The sequence below is a fragment of the Cenococcum geophilum genome (assembly GCF_001692895.1).
Source record: "Cenococcum geophilum 1.58 unplaced genomic scaffold K441scaffold_16, whole genome shotgun sequence".
Taxonomy (NCBI): Eukaryota; Fungi; Ascomycota; class Dothideomycetes; order Gloniales; family Gloniaceae; genus Cenococcum; species Cenococcum geophilum.
The window spans coordinates 1-20,897 of record NW_027137574.1 but is presented as its reverse complement, the minus strand read 5'-3'; the positions used below and the strand labels follow the sequence as shown (position 1 = coordinate 20,897).

The 20,897-nt window shown below is 39.2% G+C and overlaps 4 protein-coding genes across 4 annotated transcripts; 1 reads left to right on the top strand and 3 right to left on the bottom strand.

Moving 5' to 3' along the window:
* Nucleotides 1–7,815: 7,815 nt before the first annotated feature.
* Nucleotides 7,816–8,022, bottom strand: K441DRAFT_555547 (uncharacterized protein; the record flags this gene model as incomplete). The annotated part of the gene is made up of 1 exon (XM_067643285.1): nt 7,816–8,022. A coding segment is annotated over one exon (207 nt), but the record flags the coding sequence as incomplete, so codon positions are not given.
* A 3,477-nt stretch (nt 8,023–11,499) lies between these two features.
* Nucleotides 11,500–11,912, bottom strand: K441DRAFT_716285 (uncharacterized protein). The gene has a single exon (XM_067653974.1). It carries the CDS (start codon nt 11,874–11,876, stop codon nt 11,550–11,552), a length of 327 nt encoding a protein of 108 aa, XP_067504980.1. The 5' UTR covers nt 11,877–11,912; the 3' UTR covers nt 11,500–11,549.
* Nucleotides 11,913–13,457: 1,545 nt separating this feature from the next.
* On the top strand, nt 13,458–15,120 carry K441DRAFT_658160 (alpha/beta-hydrolase). Its single transcript, XM_067648295.1, has 5 exons — nt 13,458–13,673; nt 13,732–13,751; nt 13,811–13,866; nt 13,933–14,333; nt 14,390–15,120. Exons 1-5 carry the CDS (start codon nt 13,581–13,583, stop codon nt 15,011–15,013), a joined length of 1,194 nt encoding a protein of 397 aa, XP_067504979.1. The 5' UTR covers nt 13,458–13,580; the 3' UTR covers nt 15,014–15,120.
* A 147-nt stretch (nt 15,121–15,267) lies between these two features.
* K441DRAFT_686389 (uncharacterized protein) lies at nt 15,268–16,936 on the bottom strand (the record flags this gene model as incomplete). Its single annotated transcript, XM_067651986.1, has 4 exons — nt 15,268–15,666; nt 15,721–15,844; nt 15,899–16,329; nt 16,388–16,936. The coding sequence occupies 4 exons, from the start codon at nt 16,934–16,936 to the stop codon at nt 15,268–15,270; spliced, it is 1,503 nt and encodes a 500-aa protein (XP_067504978.1).
* Nucleotides 16,937–20,897: the final 3,961 nt, after the last annotated feature.

The window sequence follows — 20,897 nt, the reverse complement described above, 5'->3', positions numbered from 1 at the left end:
GTAAGGGATATTATTACGGACAGAACAACCCCCAGACGCCCCTTAAATAGTCGCCGGTTATATACTAAAGGCATATGCCTATAGTATATAGTCTCTATAATCCTAGAGGCCTTACCTCCTTAAAGATTTATCTCTCTTACTAATCTATCCTATTCTATAATTATATCCTTTTAACCCCCTATCTATAAAGTCCCCTTATATTTAAATCCTTCCTACTCTATTTAGAAGGGCAGCTAGCTTAAAAACTAGATTATTTGTTTATATCTTTTATTTATAACTACTATCCTCCCTTAAAATCTCGCGATAATTTAAATAGAAACTCTACAGGCACTTTATAGAAAGCCGTCGCGCTAAGGCAGAAAGATCCCTTTAATAGTAAGAGATTGTAATAATATAAACCTCTAGATAAGATAGCTAAATAAGCTTTAATACCTAGATGCTTTAGGAGCTTAAAGACTCTTATATACCTATAGTTACCGCTAAGGAAAATGTAGATACCCTCTATAACGGCTATAATGCTACTAAAAAGTAACTAGAACCCCTTTAGCCCTACCTAGGCTAATTAGAAGATTAAACGCTAGAAGTAACTTTAAGATCTTCCCCTAAGCTAGAAATGCTAGAGAAATACACTAATATATTTAACTAGGGACCTAACCAGAACCCTCCTAGAAAACCACCAGCCTATAATTAGTATAGTAGTAGTATATAGACTGCTTATAAGCTAAGCGGGCCTACTTCTTTAGGAAACTAAACCTAAATACTAACTTAAGACCTAAGGCTTATTGGGAAACCCGTATTAGCTACTAGTGCTAATACTACCTCTATAGTAGGAGCTTCCCTAGGCCTAAGTTTAGAAGGTTAAAAGCCCTATACTAATCTCCTTTAAGACGGATATTAGGAAGCTATTATAAGGCTCTTAGAAGTTATATAGGAGGAAGCTACTATTAGATAATCTGTATTCTCTGTGGCGTAAGATATATACGAGTTATGTATATAGGGTACGTGTATTATAAATCTCTTTATAGAGCCCCAAGGGCCCTAGGTTAATTAACCATTAAGTTAAGACTAAGATTATTAATTAATTAACCCATTTCATTAAATAAATAGCTATATATGCACTATCTGACAGTTATAAGCCCGGTCCGCCAACATAAGAAGCTATTTAGCTATTACTTAATTATTTAAAGAAATTCTATCTTATTGTTAGACTCTAACACCTTATTATTAAAGGACGCAGACTCTAATAGAAATCCTACCTTAATTATTATAGGACGAGATTTTACGAGATTCTATAAGATTCTATGAGATTCCACGAGATTCTATAAGAGTCTATAAGATTTTATAAGATTCCACCTTAATTATTAAAGGACGATCCTGTTAACAAAATCTTATCTTAATTTCTCCTTTACCTATTAGTTAAATAACTCTACTAACGTTAAGTTTAATAACTACGATCATCCTTAATAAGCTAGAAGACTGGGAATAATGGCTATAGTAACTCTAAGCCCTTATAGATTAGCGAATTTAGGCTTACGTTAACCTAGATAATATAGTACCTTAACGAGGTCTACTATAAGAACTAGCCTATCTAGAAGTTATAGATTTTAATAAGAATATAACCTTATATATATAGCTCTTAACAAATTAATAGAAAGCGTATAAGAATAATAGACGATACTACGATTAGAATATAAAGTATTTCCTAAGATAGGAAGATTATCTCCAATAGATCCGCACCTAGATTACGTCTATAGTGTTAGTTTAGAAGAAGCTACTACTTAACCCTTCCCTCACAGTTAAGGAATGGCTAACTTAGTTAAAAGAAGATATTAAGCCCTTAAAGAACTTTATAATAAGGAAGGTATAACTACAGTATATAGAATTACTTAAGGAACTTAAGTAGATAAAGGTCACTTAGTGGCTTAACCGATAGGAATATACAATAAAGATGGCAGAGAAGTATAACCTTCTATAGATAACTAATGGGATCTGGCTTATAGACCTTATAAATACAATACGACCTATAAGCAAAACCTATTTTATTATATATACTAAACAGGCAAATAATACCAAAAAGGCTTACTTATTAGAATACTATAAATTAGTAATAGAGCTACGAGAAGCATTCGCAAACCTCTTAAAAGTTATACCATCCTTAACTACTAGAGGGAGTGTATTTAACGTAGACTTCGTAGGAAAGTCTAAAGAGGATATCTCTATTACTACTAAAGTCCAAAAGGGAAGAAGGAACAGCTTATCTTGTAATTAAAAAAGGGCAGGGAGAAATTTAACTAAAGAAACGTCTTCTAAGAAGTTAAAGAACCTAAAATACCTAGCATATAATATAAGGGGACATACCCTTCCTAACTATTGGTCTTTATTTAAGTGCAAAAGGCCTAAAGGATTTAATGCTAAGAGTATACGTATAAAAAAAGGTGTATAAAAAGGTAGAGCATAATAAGGATCTAGCTGCCTAAGTAAAGCAACTTAAGCTTAAGCAATTAAAAGATAAAGCTTAATAACAACAGGATAAGAGTTAGGAGATAGTTAGAATTAAGGAATAAGCTAATACGATATTCTTAGAATTATTTCACACTGGTTAACTACATCCACTAAAGCTATTAACTATTCTTAACTTAGGAACTACTCTCTATATCTTTAATAACCTTTTTTATTTTTATAACTTTAGGAAAGCTCTAAAATATAAATATATTATCGCCGGCAGCTTAGACGTGCCTATACTAGGGTATAGTAACGTTACTATTTAAGTTACAAAACCAGATAAAAGTAAGAGAATCCTACGTCTTAAGGACGTTGCCTTTTATATAGACTTTAATATAAATCTAGTGTCGTTTTATCTACTTTAAAAATAAGGGTACTACTAGGATAATAAAAGAGACAATAATCTTCTAGTTTAGAAGGATAATATAATCCTATATTAAATATATCTAACTAGGAAGTTTGTTAGTGTTTAATATAAGCTAACTACTACGCCGCTAATAGAAGCGCAGAGTATTGTTAAGAGATATTTATTTAGATGTAAAAGGTAATATATAACTATAGTATTTGCGTTTAGGTTATCTAGGACATATAAAGCCTTTATTATTTAGGTATTAACGCCCTAAGAGTTAAGCTTTAAGGCCCTAAGATAACGGAATGTTAACATTATAGTCTTACTAAAATTAAGCGTTAGGTCTTATAAAGGTTCTTAAAATAAAATATTAATAAACCCTATTTTAACCTCTGTATTAACTAAACTAACCTTAAGGAAGCGTATATAAGATTTATGCGAGTTATGCTTATCTATAACGCTTTTTTAAAAAGATCCTTTCCGTATTTTATAATGACGCATAGTAAGAAGAAGGAGACACTATAAGTGCTTAAAGATTTCATTTAATGGATTCGTCTAAGGCATAACCTTAAAGTTAATACTATTAGATTAGACAACAAGCTAGGGAGAAGAAAAACCCTTAAATAGCTACGGACCTAAGGGATTATATTTAAGCCTTTAGCGCTATATACCTAAGTATAGAACGGTATCACCAAATGCTTAGGGGGTATAATTATTAAGAGAGTATATGTAATAAGAATTGCTGCTAATCTACTATATAACTTATAGGACAAGATTATTAACTATATAGTTTACCTTTAAGATTAAACGCTATGGGAAAGCAATAGATGGGAATCGCTATATAAGAGGTTCTATACCTTCCTAGCTAATAGTAGATTAAGAAGACCGTAACTAGCGCACCTAAAAGCCTACGGCTGTAGGGTATATACGATAACGTTAAATACCTAGCTAAAGAAAAAAAGGCCAAGTAAGCTAAATCCACGAGCCTATATCGGCTACCTTATTAGCTATAACTCTACTAATATCTATAGGATCTAGATCCTATATAAGGGTATTATTATCTCTATTAGGGATATTATCTTTAATAAAAAGACGTTCTTTAACGGTAAGTAAATAGATATCTTAAAGGGTTTATACGCCGAATTAGATACGCTAATTAAGAAGATTTAACTCCCTAATACTTAGATTAAAAATATGGTTCTTCTAAAAGATAATAAAAAAGTATTTAAACCATTAATTTAAAAGGAAGATAATAACGTTAATAATAAGCTAGTTTAAGCTTTTAATAAGTTAGTAGATCTTAACCTTATAAGAGCTCTTAAAGATATATATTATACGCCACCTCCAACGGAAAAAGATAAGGAATCTCTATATGCCTTTTACGTTAAGTATTCTGTATTAGATATATAAGAGGCTAATTAAGATATTACTTAACAAGTAGGAGATGCGTTTAATACTTAAGGGGTGTTTAACAACTTAGTTAAAGACTTATTTAAGAAAGCCTACGATAATAGATTTAAAGACTTTATTAAAGAAAAGATTACCTTAACCTATTATGGCGCCTTTTTAGTAGGAAGGAAGTTTAACCTTAATAATTAACTTAATAATAGTAAGCTGAAATTAGGCAGAATATATAATGTTAGATTATATAAGAAAAACTTACCTTCTCTACTTTAGTTAATCTAGGACCTTAATACGTACCCTCTTTAAAACTAGTTCTAAAAGGCTTAATAAGCTTACCTACAATCTCATTATTAAATAAGGTTATTTTAAGAAATAGATAGGAAGTATATAAAGGGATAGTAGATCCTTAGCTTAATGTAGGTATTTATCTATAAGATAGATAAGTACGGATTCCTCTAGAAATATAAGGCACGCTTAGTAATATATAGAAATTAATAGGCCCTAGGAGATCTATCTATAGGAGCTATTATATTAGCCAGTATAACCTTCTAAACCCTTATAGCGATTACCGCAAAATTCGACCTAAAGACGATATAGATAGATGCAGTTAATGCGTTTATCTATTACAATTTTAACAAAGTTATCTATATAAAGCTACCGCTAGGATTTAATAACAGAAAGAAGGATAAAGTACTGCGCTTAAGAAAAGCCCTTTACGGACTATAACAATCATCACTACTATAGTAGAAGAATCTTACGAGCTTATTAATTAAATCGGGTTTTAAAGAGGTACCCTAGGGGCTGTATATTATACTAAAAGGTAAAATAGTTATCTTCTTCTATTTTAATAACATTGTCTTCTGCTATAGAAAGATAGATAAAAAGAAAGCTTAAGAAGTAATTAAGGAGCTAAGTAAGGAATACTAGATAAGTACCCTTAGTGAGCTAAAATGGTTTCTAGAAATATATATACTATATAATTATAGCTAAAGGCTTCTATAGCTATCCTAGGAAGCCTATATTAAGAAAATAGCTAATTAGTATAAGATAGGCGTTTTTTAAATACTCTTATAGTAGAATCTAAACTACTACTTACTAATTACTAATTAATCTATTTAACGCTTCCATCCCCTAATATAGACCTACTAGTCCGTCTTATATCCCTACTAAGAAAAGTAGCTTCTATAATACTATATTAGAGAAAAATGGGTTTAATACTTTATATAGCCACTATAACGCGTCCGGATATTACTTTTATAGTATTATAGTTAGTAAGGTTTAACTAGAACCTAAGCTAAAAGCACTATTAAGCGGCAGATAGAGTAACCTAGTACCTATATAGCATAAGAAGCAGAGCAATCTACTATAGAGGAGATAAGGAAGGAATAAATAGTAGAGGGAGAGATAAAGAAATACGCGATAAAGGACGAGACGATAGAAGAGATGGTAAAGGTAAAGCGCAATTATTTATCTATGCTAGCAATATATTATTTACAGATAATTCTGTTAATAAAAAGAGCTCGTAAGGATATATTATAAAGCTATTTAGGGGACTAATTGCCTAGAGAGTAAATAAGTAAGATATGGTAATAACGTCGAGCACAGAAGCTAAGTTATTAGCCCTATTATAGATAGTAAAGAAAGCTATCTTTATTAGTAGGCTGTTTAAAGTAATAACGTTAAGGCTAAATAAGCCCTTAATTATTAACTGTAATAATACCTAAATACTCTAGCTAATTATAGAAGATACGGTAAAGCTAATTACAAAGCTCTAATATATTAATATCTATTAATACTAGCTATATTAAGAATACGTAAGGAGACAAGTACTATTTTAATAGACAGCGATAAAGGAGATAATTATTAATAGACTTACGAAGGCCCTACCTAAGCAGAGGTTTTAAAGCTTCGTTAATATAATCGGAATAGTGGATATTAAGAAGTAGCTAAATAAGGAGAAGCAACTGGAGGACCTAAGGGAAAAGATTAGAGCGAGACGGAAGGATTTAAATAAGATTATAGTTTAATTAACTTATTAACGGACACAAGAAGGTAGTTAGCTTTAACCTTAAAGAGCTCGAAGCTAAGGGGGTGTATTAGATAATCTATATTCTATATGGCGTAGGACGTACATAAGTTACGTGCACGGGGCACGTATATTGTAAATATCTTCATCTAAGCCCAGGGGCCCTAGGTTAAAAAACGATTAAGACAAGACTAAGATTATTAATTAATTAACCCATTTCATTAATAAATAGCTCTATATAAACTATCTAACATCTTCTTCCCGTTTTCTTACCTTCTTTCCTTACGCAACGTTTTAATTTTATTATATAGTTTATATACATAGCTTAATAATATCTACTTTAATATATATTATCGTCGCTTATACTTACTCAGTAATATATTATACCTATAGTCCCTACTATAGATAGTTTTCCCTTTATTAAATCTTAAAATTAATTAGAATTAATGTATTAAGTATATACTCTACTAAGTTATATAGTTATTACTTGTTATTGCAGAACACCTTTATAACACCTTATACCTACCTGTTTTCACTAACTCAGTAATTAAAGACCGGTCACGAGATCGCAAACTGCCGCAATCTACCGCAGTCCGCCGCAATCTGCTATTTCTGCTAAATTCTGCCAAGTCTGTCAAATTCTGCCAAGTTCTGCCAGGACCGCTACCCAAATCCCATCCTACCGCGTGCATAGAACGGCACCTGTTAACGTTAACCTAGCAACTAAGTAAACCATATATACCCCTTTCTCCTATTTTTCTACTTTCTTTCCTTACGCAACGTCTTATACTCACTCTGTGACACTTGTCTAATCTGCATACATCGCCCATTAGCAAGTCTATCGTGGTAATTCCTATAAGGCTTCGTTACATCCTATTTCTTACCTTTCTTTACTTACGCAACGTCTTAACTTTATTACGCAGTTTATATCTTAATAATATCTACCTTGCTACCTATTATCGTCACTCGTATTTATTCCATAATAGTACTACCTGGCCACTAGACAAACCTGCAAAAGGTAAGCGAGTAACTGGCAGGTTGCTAGGCATGCTACAGCCTGTACGGAGGACGACGCAAAATTGAATTTCCCCTTCCTATTTGGGAAAAGCGTCGTTTTAATGCCAAGACCCCACCAAAAATCAACTCAATCAACTTAATTGAAGCTTTTAATACTAATATATCATCTATATAGCTTCCAAAACGTGGTGTTTTACCGTTTAATATTTACGTGATTAACCTCATTCCATTACACCTTATATTCTATAGGCTTTCGAGGCTTTCGAGGCCTTAATTGCCTCTGTTTTTAGCTTTCTACTTGGCTCTCTACCCATTTAACTACCCGTTTAACTACCCGTTCAACTACCTAGTTACAATCGTTCCTTTAGAGTCTTTAATTATAGAGCTGTCGATCTATAATTAAGCCAGGGCCCTAAGTATCTTAACATCGATTTAGAACCACTAAATTAACTAATTTTTGCCACTCTTCCTTAGTAATCTCCTCAATTTCCTCACGGCTCTGCGCAGGGAGGAAGAATTACAGATAGGCGTTAGGTAAGCCATAGTAATTGCACAACGTCTCGTAGCCCATTTGAAGCACCTCAACGATTATAGAAAGCTTGCGATTGGCTTCCTTAGAGAGTTGCTTTTGGCTTCGCTGCTTTTCCTCCACTCCCTCTCTATAATCGTTGCCTCCTTTAAGTTCTATAAGCTTCTTAATATAGCAAGGTATCCTCTTAATCCACTACTAAATTCGCTACTACTTAAGATCTTACCAAGCTCTAAGCCAAGCCTTCTCTACAGCTGCACGGGAGGTAAGTAGGCCTCTTTTTGTAGTTACCCGTTTTAGGTAGCTCTAACAAGGCTTAATTATATTTAGATTAGGCGAATTATATTGGCAAAATATGGTACCCTACCAATGGCCTTAATGGTTAGTGGTTGACGCAATTGGCGCGCAGTTGAGGGTATTTGGCAACTTGACTAACTAGCCTATGTCGTGTTTTTTTAACACGCAGCCTACGCGCAGCCTATAAGCAACCTACGCGCAACCTACGCGCAACCTACCAGCAATCTACGCATTTGGCAACCATAATTGTATTTACCTCTTTTATACTAATAGCATATTTTAAATAAATAAAAGCTACTTTAAAGCTATTTATAAGACTAGCAAAATAAATATTATTTTAGATAATTTAATATAATATAGCGATGGTTCTCTTCTACCTATTTACCTATTGACTTACTAACCTGCCTATATCGCCTACCTGTCTATATTACCTACCTGTCTATATTACCTACCTATCTATATTACCTACCTATCTATATTGCCTACCTATCTATATTGCCTACCTGTCTACATTACCTACCTATCTACATTACCTACCTATCTACATTGCCTACCTATCTATATCGCCTACCTGTTTATATCTACCTACCTATCTATATCTACCTACCCGTTAGCATCTACCTACCTATCTACATCTGCCTACCTGTTAGCATCTCCCTACTTATGCCTACCTGTTTATAGTACCTTAATTCAATTAATTGATCGAATCGTTTATAGCGTTCGCTGGCTAGTCGTTATCGTCTGGCTCTTACGACGGTCGTCTGGTTCTGGTAACGGTCGTCTGGCTCTAGCAACAGTTGTCTAGCTCTAGCGACGGTAGTCTAGTTCTGGCGACGGTCCTCTTCTATCTACCTGCCTACCTACCTACCTACCTACTTACCTACCTACCTACCTACCTACCTGCCTACCTGCCTGCCTGTATTAGTGTATAATTTAATTTAGGGGAAGGGTTAGCCTAATTAAAGGCCCTAATTATATTTAAACGGGTACCTCCCTAGGAGGCCTTAATTTAATTTAGTGACAGGCCAATATTAAAGCTCTGGTTTAATTTAATTAATTAATTAATTAAATTATTTATGGTGTTTGCTGGCTGGTTATTTAAACGGTTATCGTTTAGTTCTAGCAACGGTCGTCTAGTTCTGGCAACAGTCGTCTAGCTTTGGCAATGGTCGTCTGGCTCTAGAAACGGTCATCTGGCTCTAGCAACGGTTATCTAGTTCTAGTAACGGTTATCTGGTTTTGGTAACAGTTGTCTAGTTCTAGCAACAATCATCTAGTAATAGCGACGGTTGTCTAGTTCTGGTAACGGTCGTCTAGTTCTAGCAACGGTTGTCTAGTTCTAACAACGGTCGTCTGGCGACGGCGATGGTCGTCTGGTTCTAGCGACGGTCATCTGGCTCTAGCGACAGTCGTCTAGCTCTAGCGACGGTTATCTGGTTCTGGCGACGGTCGTCTAGTTCTAGTGACGGTCCTCTACTAGCTGCCGTTCTAGTGCCTCCCTAGGTAGGGAGGATATAAGGAAGGAAGGATGGATAAAAAAAAATAAGGTGGCTACATAGGAGAGGCTATCGGGAATATAGCGGGGACCCGATGCAGAGCTTCGTGTAGAGCCTCCGTACGTAGAGCTTCGCGTAGAGCCTCGTACAGAGCCTTTATACGCAGAGCTTTGTGTAGAGCTTCGTGCAGAGCTTCGTGTAGAGCTTCGTGCAGAGCTTCGTGCAGAGCTTTGTGTAGAGCTTCGTGCAGAGCCTCATACAGAGCCTCTATACGCAGAGCTTTGTGTAGAGCTTCGTACAGAGCTTCATGCAGAGCTTTGTGCAGAGCTTCGTACAGAGCTTCGTGTAGAGGCTTCATATAGAGCTTCGTGTAGAGCTTCGTGTAGAGCTTCGTGCAGAGCTTCGTGCAGAGCTTCGTGCAGAGCTTCGTGTAAAGCTTCGTGCAGAGCCTCGTGCAGAGCTTTCGTGTAGAGCTTCGTGCAGAGCTTCGTACAGAGCTTCGTGTAGAGCTTCGTGTAGAGCTTCGTGTAGAGCTTCGTGCAGAGCTTCGTGTAGAGCTTCATGCAGAGCCTCTGTACGCAGAGCTTCGTGTAGAGCTTCGTGCAGAGCTTCGTGTAGAGCTTCGTGCAGAGCCTCTGTACGCAGAGCTTTTGTGCAAAGCTTCGTGCAGAGCTTCGTGCAGAGCTTCGTGCAGAGCCTCTGTATGCAGAGCTTCGCGCAGAGCCTCGTGCAGAGCCTCTGTACGTAGAGCTTCGTGTAGAGCTTCGTGTAGAGCTTCGTGTAGAGCTTCGTATAGAGCCTTATATAGAGCCTTTAAGTAATAAAACTGTGTAAAAATTCATTTGCGTAATTAGCATATAACTTTACCTTAATTACATGTCAAGGAATATATAGTTAGCTTTTAAAGTTGTTAAATAGGTTAACTGCGTGTCAAGGAATATATAGTTAGCTTTTAAAGTTGTTAAATAGGTTAACTGCGTGTTAAGGAATATATAGTTAGCTATTAAGTAGGTTAACTGCGTGTTAAGAAATATATAGTTAGCTTTTAAAGTTATTAAATAGGTTAACTATGTGTTATTTGACTTTTGGATGTGTCAAATTGGTTAATTGCGTGTTAAGTTGGTTAATTGCGTGTCGAGTTGGTTAAATTGCATGTTAATTACGCGAAACGCGAAAACCAAAGTCTACTTGAATCTCATCCTGCGAATATTTTCCTGATGTACCTAGCTAAAGAAGACGTTAAATCTCGCAGGCGTCAAAGTAGACCTAGTGAATTTTCGCAACATAAGAAGTAGCCTTGTCTTCCTACACGATCGTATCAGGATTTAAGCACGTAAGGCTCTAGGCAAACGAAAGAAGTTTCGGTATTAAAATATTCGTTAAATATCGCCACTAGTTAATTCTACCTCCATCTAATCAAGTAAAAGCTCTATATAATGCTGTAAACTTCTATTTAGCAGGAGCTCCGCCTATACGCCTCCCGTAACGTAGTTTATATAAGCTTTTTTTAGTATCTTATTTCTCTTTCTAAGCCTTATACGCCTCTAGCTCTAGAGCTTTATTCCAGATCTTAATAATAGATTTTAATTTATCTAATTCCTTCTTTATTTAAGGCTTCTAAATATAGCACGGGCCTTTAAAGTTATATAAAAAGTAACCCTAGAATATAAACTCGGAGTACCCCTTCCACCGTTCTTATACGCAGCTATATACGCAGGCCTTATGCGGTCGTCGCCATACTTAGTAGCCCCCTCGACAGTGGCCTAAAACAATACTTGTCTTATCTAACCAAATTACAGCCTTCCAATCTTCTAGTGTCTAGTGGCGGTGGGCTAATACAAATCTATATTATTCGCTCTCTATAGCTGTAGTTAATCCAGGCTTCCTTATTAGCTTTATCTTACGGAAGCCGTACTTTTAGAGTATCTTTTAAACGGACAATATAGAGAGGCCTATTTGGCAAGCGATTATTTTAGTACTTTTTTCACGCCCGTAACGATCGCATGTGACGGCGTTAACAACTTTTTGCTTAAGATCAGGGGTAATAGTTTTCTTACGCCCTGGGCCAGGCTTATTCTTAAGGTGGTTATCAAGGAGAACCCAATCTGCACGCCAGCTATTCTCTACTACCTTTTTTACTAGGTTGCCGATGTGCCTAGCGCTAATTCCAGTAACGTGAGCGATTACCTTTAGGGGTGTTCCTAGAGCCTTCATTACTACGGCCTGCGCCCTCGTTGCAAGGCCGTAGCGAGGCATTTTGGGCTCCAAAATTGATAGAAAAAATAGTAGAAGGTATGTAAAGGACGTTACAAGTGACTGTAAGAATAGATTCTATCAAAAAGTCGGTGTAGAGTTGCTTTTTACAAGCTCAAAGTCAAAAAGTTGGTATTTTTGGTGGGGTCTTGGCATCAAAACGACGCTTTTCCCAAATAGGAAGGGGAAATCCAATTTTGCGTCGTCCTCCGTACCGTGTTCGGTGTCCCCCCCCCCCCATTGCGCGCGCAACACCACACACCTAATTTCGCTTCGTCTGCAGCTAAATTAGTATGTAGAGCTAGCAGAAAGCGGTGTAGTACGTGGCCAGGGCTTGAGCCATGGCCCACATCGAATTCGGAGCTTGGAGCTCAATTTTGAAGCTATTCTGAACTTTTCTCCCTCACCAAATTGTGATATCACCTCTAGATCTTAGTGTTTTACACCGTCGCCTTCCTTGATATGGCTCCAAATATAGGTGACTAGCAGCACGCCTCTATTGAAATCCTTCTTGCAGCCTGCGCCAGTAAGCGTGTATGCGCCCGTCAAGCTGATTGTTCTCCTAAGGCAATCCAACGCATTCGGAAGAAGATGAGGCTGCAACACCACGATCTGGAACAGATGTCACGATTTTTGGTGAGGGAGAGAAGTTCAGAATAGCTTCAAAATTGAGCTCCGAGCTCCGAATTCGATGTGGGCCATGGCTCAAGCCCTGGCCATGTACTACACCGCTTTCTGCTAGCTCTACATACTAATTTAGCTGCAGACGAAGCGAAATTAGGTGTGTGGTGTTGCGCGCACGGGGGGGGGGATACCGAACACGGTACAGGCTGTATGCGGAACGAAATATATATAAGCGAGGTGACTCCATTACCTAGCAATAGTTGTGTATTAAAATTAGCAGTTTTTATAGCTATATAGATTTAATCACGAAGCCTTAATCCTGTCGATTCTATTGGCTAGATCTTATCGATAACCGTAGGACGAATTCCACCAGGACAGGGGATAACCAGCCTGTTAGGAGCGCAGGATCCGATTAATTGGACCCCCCAAAAGCTTGATCGAGGAGGTTGCTTATTGTACGCTTAGTTGTGCTATTTAAAGGCGACAGAAGTGTGCCTCATAGCGTCGTAGGCTAGGCAAGGGGCGTTGGAGGGATGCATGAGGGCCCACCCGCCTACAAGGAGCAGTGACAAAACGTGGTCGCTAAAGCGCGGGGCCGAAAAGCATACGAGGGCAAGAAAAAGGCACCCAAATACGCGAAGCCTGGACATAATACTTAACTTCGCAGCCTTTTTAGGGTTACAATAACGTTAGTTATATAAATTAAATTTATAGCGGTTTGAGATATTATATACAGGTTTCTATTTTATTTTAGATATTATTACCTTATAAAACTGTCGTATAAAAGCATGTTAAAAGTAGTAAATTATTTGGTGTGCCACTTTTTTCGAGTCCCTCGTGTGCCAAGGCTAGCCAATGTGCAGCGGGAGCTAATCCTGAGCCCGGGCTCCCGGCCCCACCAGTGCCGAAACGGTCGTATTTATGATCTGCTTTGACGTTGACCGGATTGTGTGCAGGTACAACTGCTTTCACTGCTTCAAGCCGAAGGGAAACCCAAGTTCGACTGCCCCTTGTAACTAAGCAATTCTAAAGTTCTTCCATAATCCATATAACAATTGTGTTGCATCTAGAACGAGCATTAAGATGGTTAATTGGATTCTCGGAGACCTTTTCAAAAAAGATTATGGCCATCAGGGTTCTATCAAGGCCTTATGGGAGATGAGATGGATGTTTCCTGTACGCATCTCCTAGCTTTCCCGCCCGCTCGATTGCCGTTGTAACTAAGACTTCCTAGTGCCGTCGGGCTGTCTACCCGTAAGTCACACTTAATTATGTGTATTATCGATCATGTCATCTTACAGCTTTTTTATCAGCTTCCACGATGGGAAATATGAGGACTTTGAACCCATTTTCGAGAAGCTCATAGCTAGTATTGTCTTCTGCCTAACTAACTCCCTCACCCAATTCTCGTAATGAGAACCTAATCGGTCCTTAGAAAATATCAACGATCCATACTCAGACGCCTATACCTCCGCTTTTCTTCCAGTTGCTGAAACTCTCGTCAAGAAAGCCAACGAAGCAGAATCTACAGACCGGGATCTTGCCACCCAGCTATACAAGCGTGCCAATGCCGTGTTTAGACTCTCTCGATTTCCTTACATTGGGACTCCACTCAAGGAACAAGTCTTCGAGAGTCAAAAGGAGGCATACTTAATGGGTGCTAAGCTGTGGGATGTCCCGATCACCGAGGTCGTGATACCACACAAGCATGCCAGTGAGGGAGATGGTAAGGAGATCCCTTTATACCTCCGCATACCTCCTGCGTCAAAAGAGTCACCATGTCCCGTTGTGCTTCTTGTCACAGGATTGGATGGACATAGGCCTGATAACACGGAGGTAAGTCGCCTTCCGCCCTACCTCTTGAGGAAAAAACTTATTTTTCAAATTCCTAGCGTACTGAGGAGCATCTCAAACGAGGTTGGGCGACAGTAATCTGCGACATCCCTGGTACTACTGTCGATTGCCCCGCTCTCAAGACAGACCCGGTCTCCCCGGATCGTCTCTTCAGCTCAATCCTCGAGTGGATTGCATCACAGGAACAATTCAATTCTCGCAAAGTAATTGCTTGGGGTCTATCAGCGGGAGGGTACTATGCCATACGTCTCGCGCACACGCACGCCTCTTCTTTGGCTGGGTCAGTGGGTCACGGCGCAGGTACCCACCACTACATCGGTCGCGAGTGGCTCGAGCAAGTTGGGCGGCACGAGTACCCATTCGGTCTCGAGCGGGCGTACTGCATGAAATACGGTTACTCCGATTTTGAGGAGATGAAAGAAAAGTGTCAGAAGACTTTCAGTCTAGTGGAGACAGGAATTGTGAACATGAAATCGACAAGATTGTTACTCATCAACGGAATCTTGGATGGGTGCATGCCAGTGGAGGATTCTATGCTGCTAATGGAATACGGGAGCCCAAAGGAGGCGAGGTTTATTCAGGGCAGGGCTCACATGGGCTATCCTGAAGCAAACTCAGTAGTTTATCCGTGGATGGAACAAGTGATGGATACGGCTGTTTAGGAATAACGTTCATTGATATCCCTAACAGCGTTAATAAATGTGACTGTCCTGAAATAGATAAGATTAGCAGGACATCTAAATTAAAAATAATCAAAGAGCATCTTCGTATCTAGAAAATTGGGAATTAATGACGCAGGGGTGTTCAAAAAGGGGCCAAAAAGAGGCGCAAAAGAAGGCGCCACATATTAACCAAAAACCAGTAACTAGAGGCCAAATGAGAAAACTGACAGGTCACCAAGAGAATTGTTAGTGGATCAAGCAATGTCGATCAACTGCTGACCTTTCCGACTGTACCCTTTTATGACATTCACCAATCTCTGCCTGGTTTTCTCCTGCTCGAATGCTTGTGCGTGATCGCACTGTTTGAACCACAACACATCTAGACCTTCTCCGATCCAGGTATCTTCTTTCCAGCTCCCGTCCTCCCAGTTACCGTCATTGGCACCCACGAGGTATCTTCCAACAGATTCGGTATCTACAATCAGATCTCTTCCACCCAGCGCCACCGTCACATCTCGGTCGAGAATATCTTCTTTCCATAGAATATTCTCGTTCCAAAAGAAATGACGGGAAAGTGTGTGCGCGACGCCCATATCTTTTGAGGCGAAGTAGTAAAGTTGGTGTTCATTGGCCGCTTTCGGCTTGCGAGCAGTCTACTCTAGTGGATTAGCGAGCTCGGGATGCTGAAGCAAGAAGGGAATACTGACAAAATTGTACGCTACATCCGGCAGATGAAGCAGGAATGTTACCGGATCAATCAAGAGCATTGGCCCAATTTTGTGCGCAATCTCTGGAGTTTGAAGGAGGTGTGTAGATACCACAGTTCCGTAGCTTACAATGGTATTAGCAAAGGCGGCTATATTCGGAACCAAAGGTCACCCATACGAATGCGATACTAGCACGAACTTATCCCATCTGTGTGCTTCTAGGATGGCATTTATTTCCTTGCACATTTCCTCTTTTGGCAAAGCTGCACCCGTGATCCTGAAGCTGATGGGCATAATCTCTACAGCTATAACTCCAATTTCGCCGTCAGAGGCCTGAAACTCATCCTTCTCGTTGATTTCGGCCAAAAATCTTGCATACGGATAAAGGCCAATGCCGATACCATGTATGAATAAGACAGGCAGACGACTTTTAGAGGAATGTGGCCGGTACCAGTACGAAATATGACTTGAAGGAGAGCGATGAGTGCTCAAGAGGCTGAAGAAGCGGAAGGGAAAGACTGTAAAGAATCGGCGGAGCGGAATGTGGTAAAAGTGAAAAGATTTAAAGCGCAGATAGGCTGCGGCGGCCATATCAACGACACCCACAATCTACAGGGTAGCAAGGTTAGCTAGAGATTGGTTGCAAGACGGTAGCCTAGGAATTTACCAAATACCACGTGAAACTGCGATGCATCATGTCGACTCGGTCGATGGTCAGACGCAGACATGTCGCACGCCCTCTACCCGGTCCTATTTGGCTTCCTAAGAGTTCTTCAACCCCGCCAATATACCTCTCAAGCTCTTCGTTGTCGGAAGCATCCAAATCTCCCGTATTCAAGAAAGCCCAGCGGAAGAAGTCCTTGATGTTCTCCCGTTTAATTTCTGACAACGGGCTACCCAAAAACCAATTTGTAAGATATCGTTCCGGGTTTGGTATCGTCTGGTAACATCTTTGGAAGAGGAGCTGGCGATGTTCGAGGCTGAGAAGTGTTGGATGCCGTGCTGGTCTTTGAAGGTAGCGCCTTCGTGGAAGATAAACCAGAGAGTAGAAGGCTGTTTCCACAGCAGCCCAAGCTGCTAACACCCTCGGGAAGGTTGATCGAGGAGGATACACGACGCAAAGGCCGCAATAGAGGATGCTGAGAGGGGTGATGGCGCGCAGGCAGGCGATGCTGGCTCGGATGAAGACATATTCGAGGGTGGAAGTGCCTATCATAGCTGCGACGCAGCTTCCGGGTTAGTGTCGGCGCGGTGGCCGGTGGGTTCTGAACGCGAGACAAGTTTGGTGTACATGGACACCTGCCCGGCGCATGTGGACGCGCAGCAGCTGCGGCCAGAGCTCAGGATTTTGGCGCAGAAATATGGCGTTTCAGGCATTTCAGGATTCCAGTTGCGCAGCTGGAGCTCAGACACGATTCCGAGGCCGGATTTTCAACCGACCACTTGCCTCCTCAATACCTTACCTCAGAAGCTCGGACCGGGAAATCGATTGTGCGGATATAGGAATATCCGCACCGTCCGCTAAGCTGATTTAGGACGGCAATCGTTTTCTTGGTCTCGACCTTCGTGTGGCAAGAATTTATCCCTTCGTGTGGCAATTGACACTTTTCGTATTGGGCGCTTTGGGCGCTTCTGCTTGGGTTAGCATGCTGCAGGCATCCTAGCTAGCGTGATTTTATTTGCAAGCCCCACCAAAACACCTTAATATTGCGATGCCGACGAAATACTACCTAAGGCCACCACTACAAAAACATTGAATATATTTTTTGAGGAAGTTGGGCAAGAAGTCGTGATATATATGACGTCATGGCTGTACGTTCCTGTTCTTCCTCCATTAACCAGCTGCTAATTATGTAGGAAAAGCCTTTATTAGAGTCCTCCCCCAAATCCTTACTACCTATACGCTTTATACGCGTTCTTGTTAATAAGGATAAACTAGTGGAGGATTAGCTTAAGGTTATAAAGGAGGACGTGTTGTATACGTTAAATGAGGTGGATTAGATGCTATAGGTAATTAAACGGTTCAATTAGCGATTGTTTAGTATAGAGGCGCGTTTAAAGGCAGTAGAGGAGGGCTTAAGGATAGACGCTGTAGTAAAGCTTGGTTAGCTCTGGAGTCTTAATATTAGGCGTAAGGAAGTAGAGAATTAAAAATAGTCACCTAATTGTTGCCTACTAAATAAAAGTTGTTAAAGCACTGTAGGTATAGAGGAAGCCTATAAACCTTATATTCGTATACTGTTCGCCTTATCTTTACTATAAGCTTCCTCACGTACTTCCATCTATATATCTAGCACGTTAGTAAGCTCTTATAGCCTTCCTTCTTCGTATAGCTCTTAATATAGCGGTAAGTTCGCGTTTTACACCGTTAAATTATAGGTAGTGGGGTTTTGGTAGTGACGTAAGTGCTTTTTTAATTTATTTTAGTATTTTTATAACTAGGCCTAATACTAGGTTTATACTGACCAGGTTTATATTACCCATAATTTAGTAATATTAAATAAAAAAGACGCTTAGTATCTTCCTTATTTATACCTATCTGCCGACTGCCTATAATAATAAGGTTCCATACCAATCGTACGCGGAAGCGGCGATGGGTTTAAAGGAAGGGCTTACTTAACGTTTAGAAGATCTTCTTACTAATAATATAGGCGTTAATTATGGCCGTATTAAGCGCTTAGAAGAATAAGGGCATCTAGGTACATATAGTGGTAATTTAGGTAGTGTAGTAGCTTCGAAGTTAATTATGGATATTAACACCGCCTATCCAGTTATTGTAGTTGATAGAGAGCCTAGGAAGCGTCAACTTCTTAATTAAATTATCGCCCTAAACGTCAGCTACTAGCTTCTTAAGAAAGGAATTGTATGCTCGCGGCCGGCGCTAATTAACTTCATTAACATCCTTATCGCCATATAAGTAAGCTGTCGTTAAAAACCGTACTAAATTCTTATTTTACCACATAATCGAAAGCACTAAATTAGCTGCGCTAACGACTATTCCTATAATAAAATTAAACGGCAGCCTTACCTTCCTTTTATTGGCCCTTTTATGCACCTCTAAATAGTCCTTTAAGTTTAATCAAACTGTACCAGCTGTAGTAATTCTAAGTTATTAAAGCACCTAGAGTAACGGAATATTCATAAAGTAGTTATCTAAAAATAGGCAGAATCAATGGGCCTAGAGAGGAAGCTGCTAGGTAAAGTAGAGGACGCACTTAGAGGTCTTTAAGAGGACGATATCTTAGTAATCTGTTTAAAAAGGAAGCCTAAAAAAGTAGCTAGGTAAGGTAAACATAAAGCTATAGCAATATCCGTATTAATAAAGACTCATTATTTTAAAGCCTTTAGGTACTAGCTTACTAGGCAATTTAATTATAGCCGCAGATTGTCTAGTAAACCTTACTATTATTTTATTAAAACTAACTATAGATCTAGGTATAACGTACTTCCTAAATGCCTTACCTAAAGGAGTTGTTAATAGCTCAATTTTCTTGAAGATCTGGCGTTTAACGCCTTTTAGTAGAGGCGGTAATATATAAAAAAAGCGCTTAAGTTGCTCCCATTTTTTTTAGCCCATAAATAAGCTAATTGGGTGCTGAGGATATTTAAAATCTGTTGCCCAAAAGTCTCATACTTAAGGAGCTTTAAAGACGCCTATATAGATAATAAGTCCTACCTAAATTATTAACTCGCTAGTAGAGGTCTCCTTCTATACCCGTAATTATCTACTAGCGTGTCGTCCTAATTAGTAATATCTACTGGCGTTTCAGGAGGCTATATAAAGGTTTGTGTTAATAGCAAGCTTCTTAAATATACTAATGCTAAAGAATAGTAGAAATACTTAAATCGGTAGGTCCTATCTAGATTTACACCTACTAAACGTTATACTAATCTAATTTGCTAGTGTATAGTAAGCAGAGCGCTTAGTATCCTTATTTTAAGCAGAAAGATTAATAGATTTAACGCCTGCGCTAAAGCTGTAAATAGGCTTACTAGCACGCCGAGCGGCAAATATTAGCTCCTTAGGAAGGTTGATAACTTTAAGATCTAGTTTAGGAACGGCAGCCATAGGCTCCTATATAGTAGGAACGGTAGGAAGGTCCATTCTTATAACTTCTTTAGCTAATAGCTCTGGTAATTTAGTCTCATCCACCTTATCTACCTTATCCTTGGCGGTCTCACCGTGGGCCTTAAAAATAGCTCCTACTTTATCCTTAATATCCTCTACCTAGGTACTCGGCCGAGCCTCTTAAATATCCTTACTTAGCGCCGCTACCTACTATATAAGTACTGGAGCCACTAAAGCCTCTGGAGGCTGTATAACTACTGCTGCTAAGCTATTATATATATACTGCGTTGCTTAAAAGGATTGTGAATAAGACTTCTATACTTAAGGTGCTTTTAGAGGCTTTATAGGCCTTAGAGCTTTTGAAGCTTTTAGGGCTGTAGGAGGCTTTAGAGCTGAAAACGCACGACGTTTTCTAGGCGGTATAAGGACGATATCTTACTAAGGGTTTAATTAAATAGGCAGCAATAATATTAAAGCTTTTTAATTAACTATACTACTAAATATTCTATATAGGCTCCTAACCACGTCGCTGCTGCTTACCGCAATATTCGAGCGTTAGAGGCGTATAAGGCGCCTATACCCCTACCGCCAAACAATTACACTGACTAAGGCTTTAACACCAAGCTATATACGGTATAGAGCCTTAGATTGGCTTAAGAGGCGTACATATACGAAAAGTGCAAGAAATCGTTGCCTAAGAATGGGATGTACTTTTCGTATATATACGCCTTTTAAGCTAATCTAGAGGCTCTATACCATAAATAGCTTGGTATTAAAGCCTCTGGTCAATGCGATTGCTCGGCGGTAGGGGTATAGGCGCCTCATCTAATACTTAAATATTGCGGTAAGCAGCAGCTATTACGGACCTTATATCGGCAGTAGTACGACTACTGAGAAGAGACATAAGCGGGTTAGTTAAGACAGCACGGGAGGCGCTGGAACCGATCGAGCCATAGATAAGGGGTAGCCGAGTCACGTGGCCAGTCACGTTACAAGTTCGAAACGTGGGACGTACTTGACTCAGCATGCTCAGACCAAGAAACAGATGAATATCCGCTGCGCGGATAATCGAATATCCGCAAGCTAACCTATTCGATCGATCCATCTG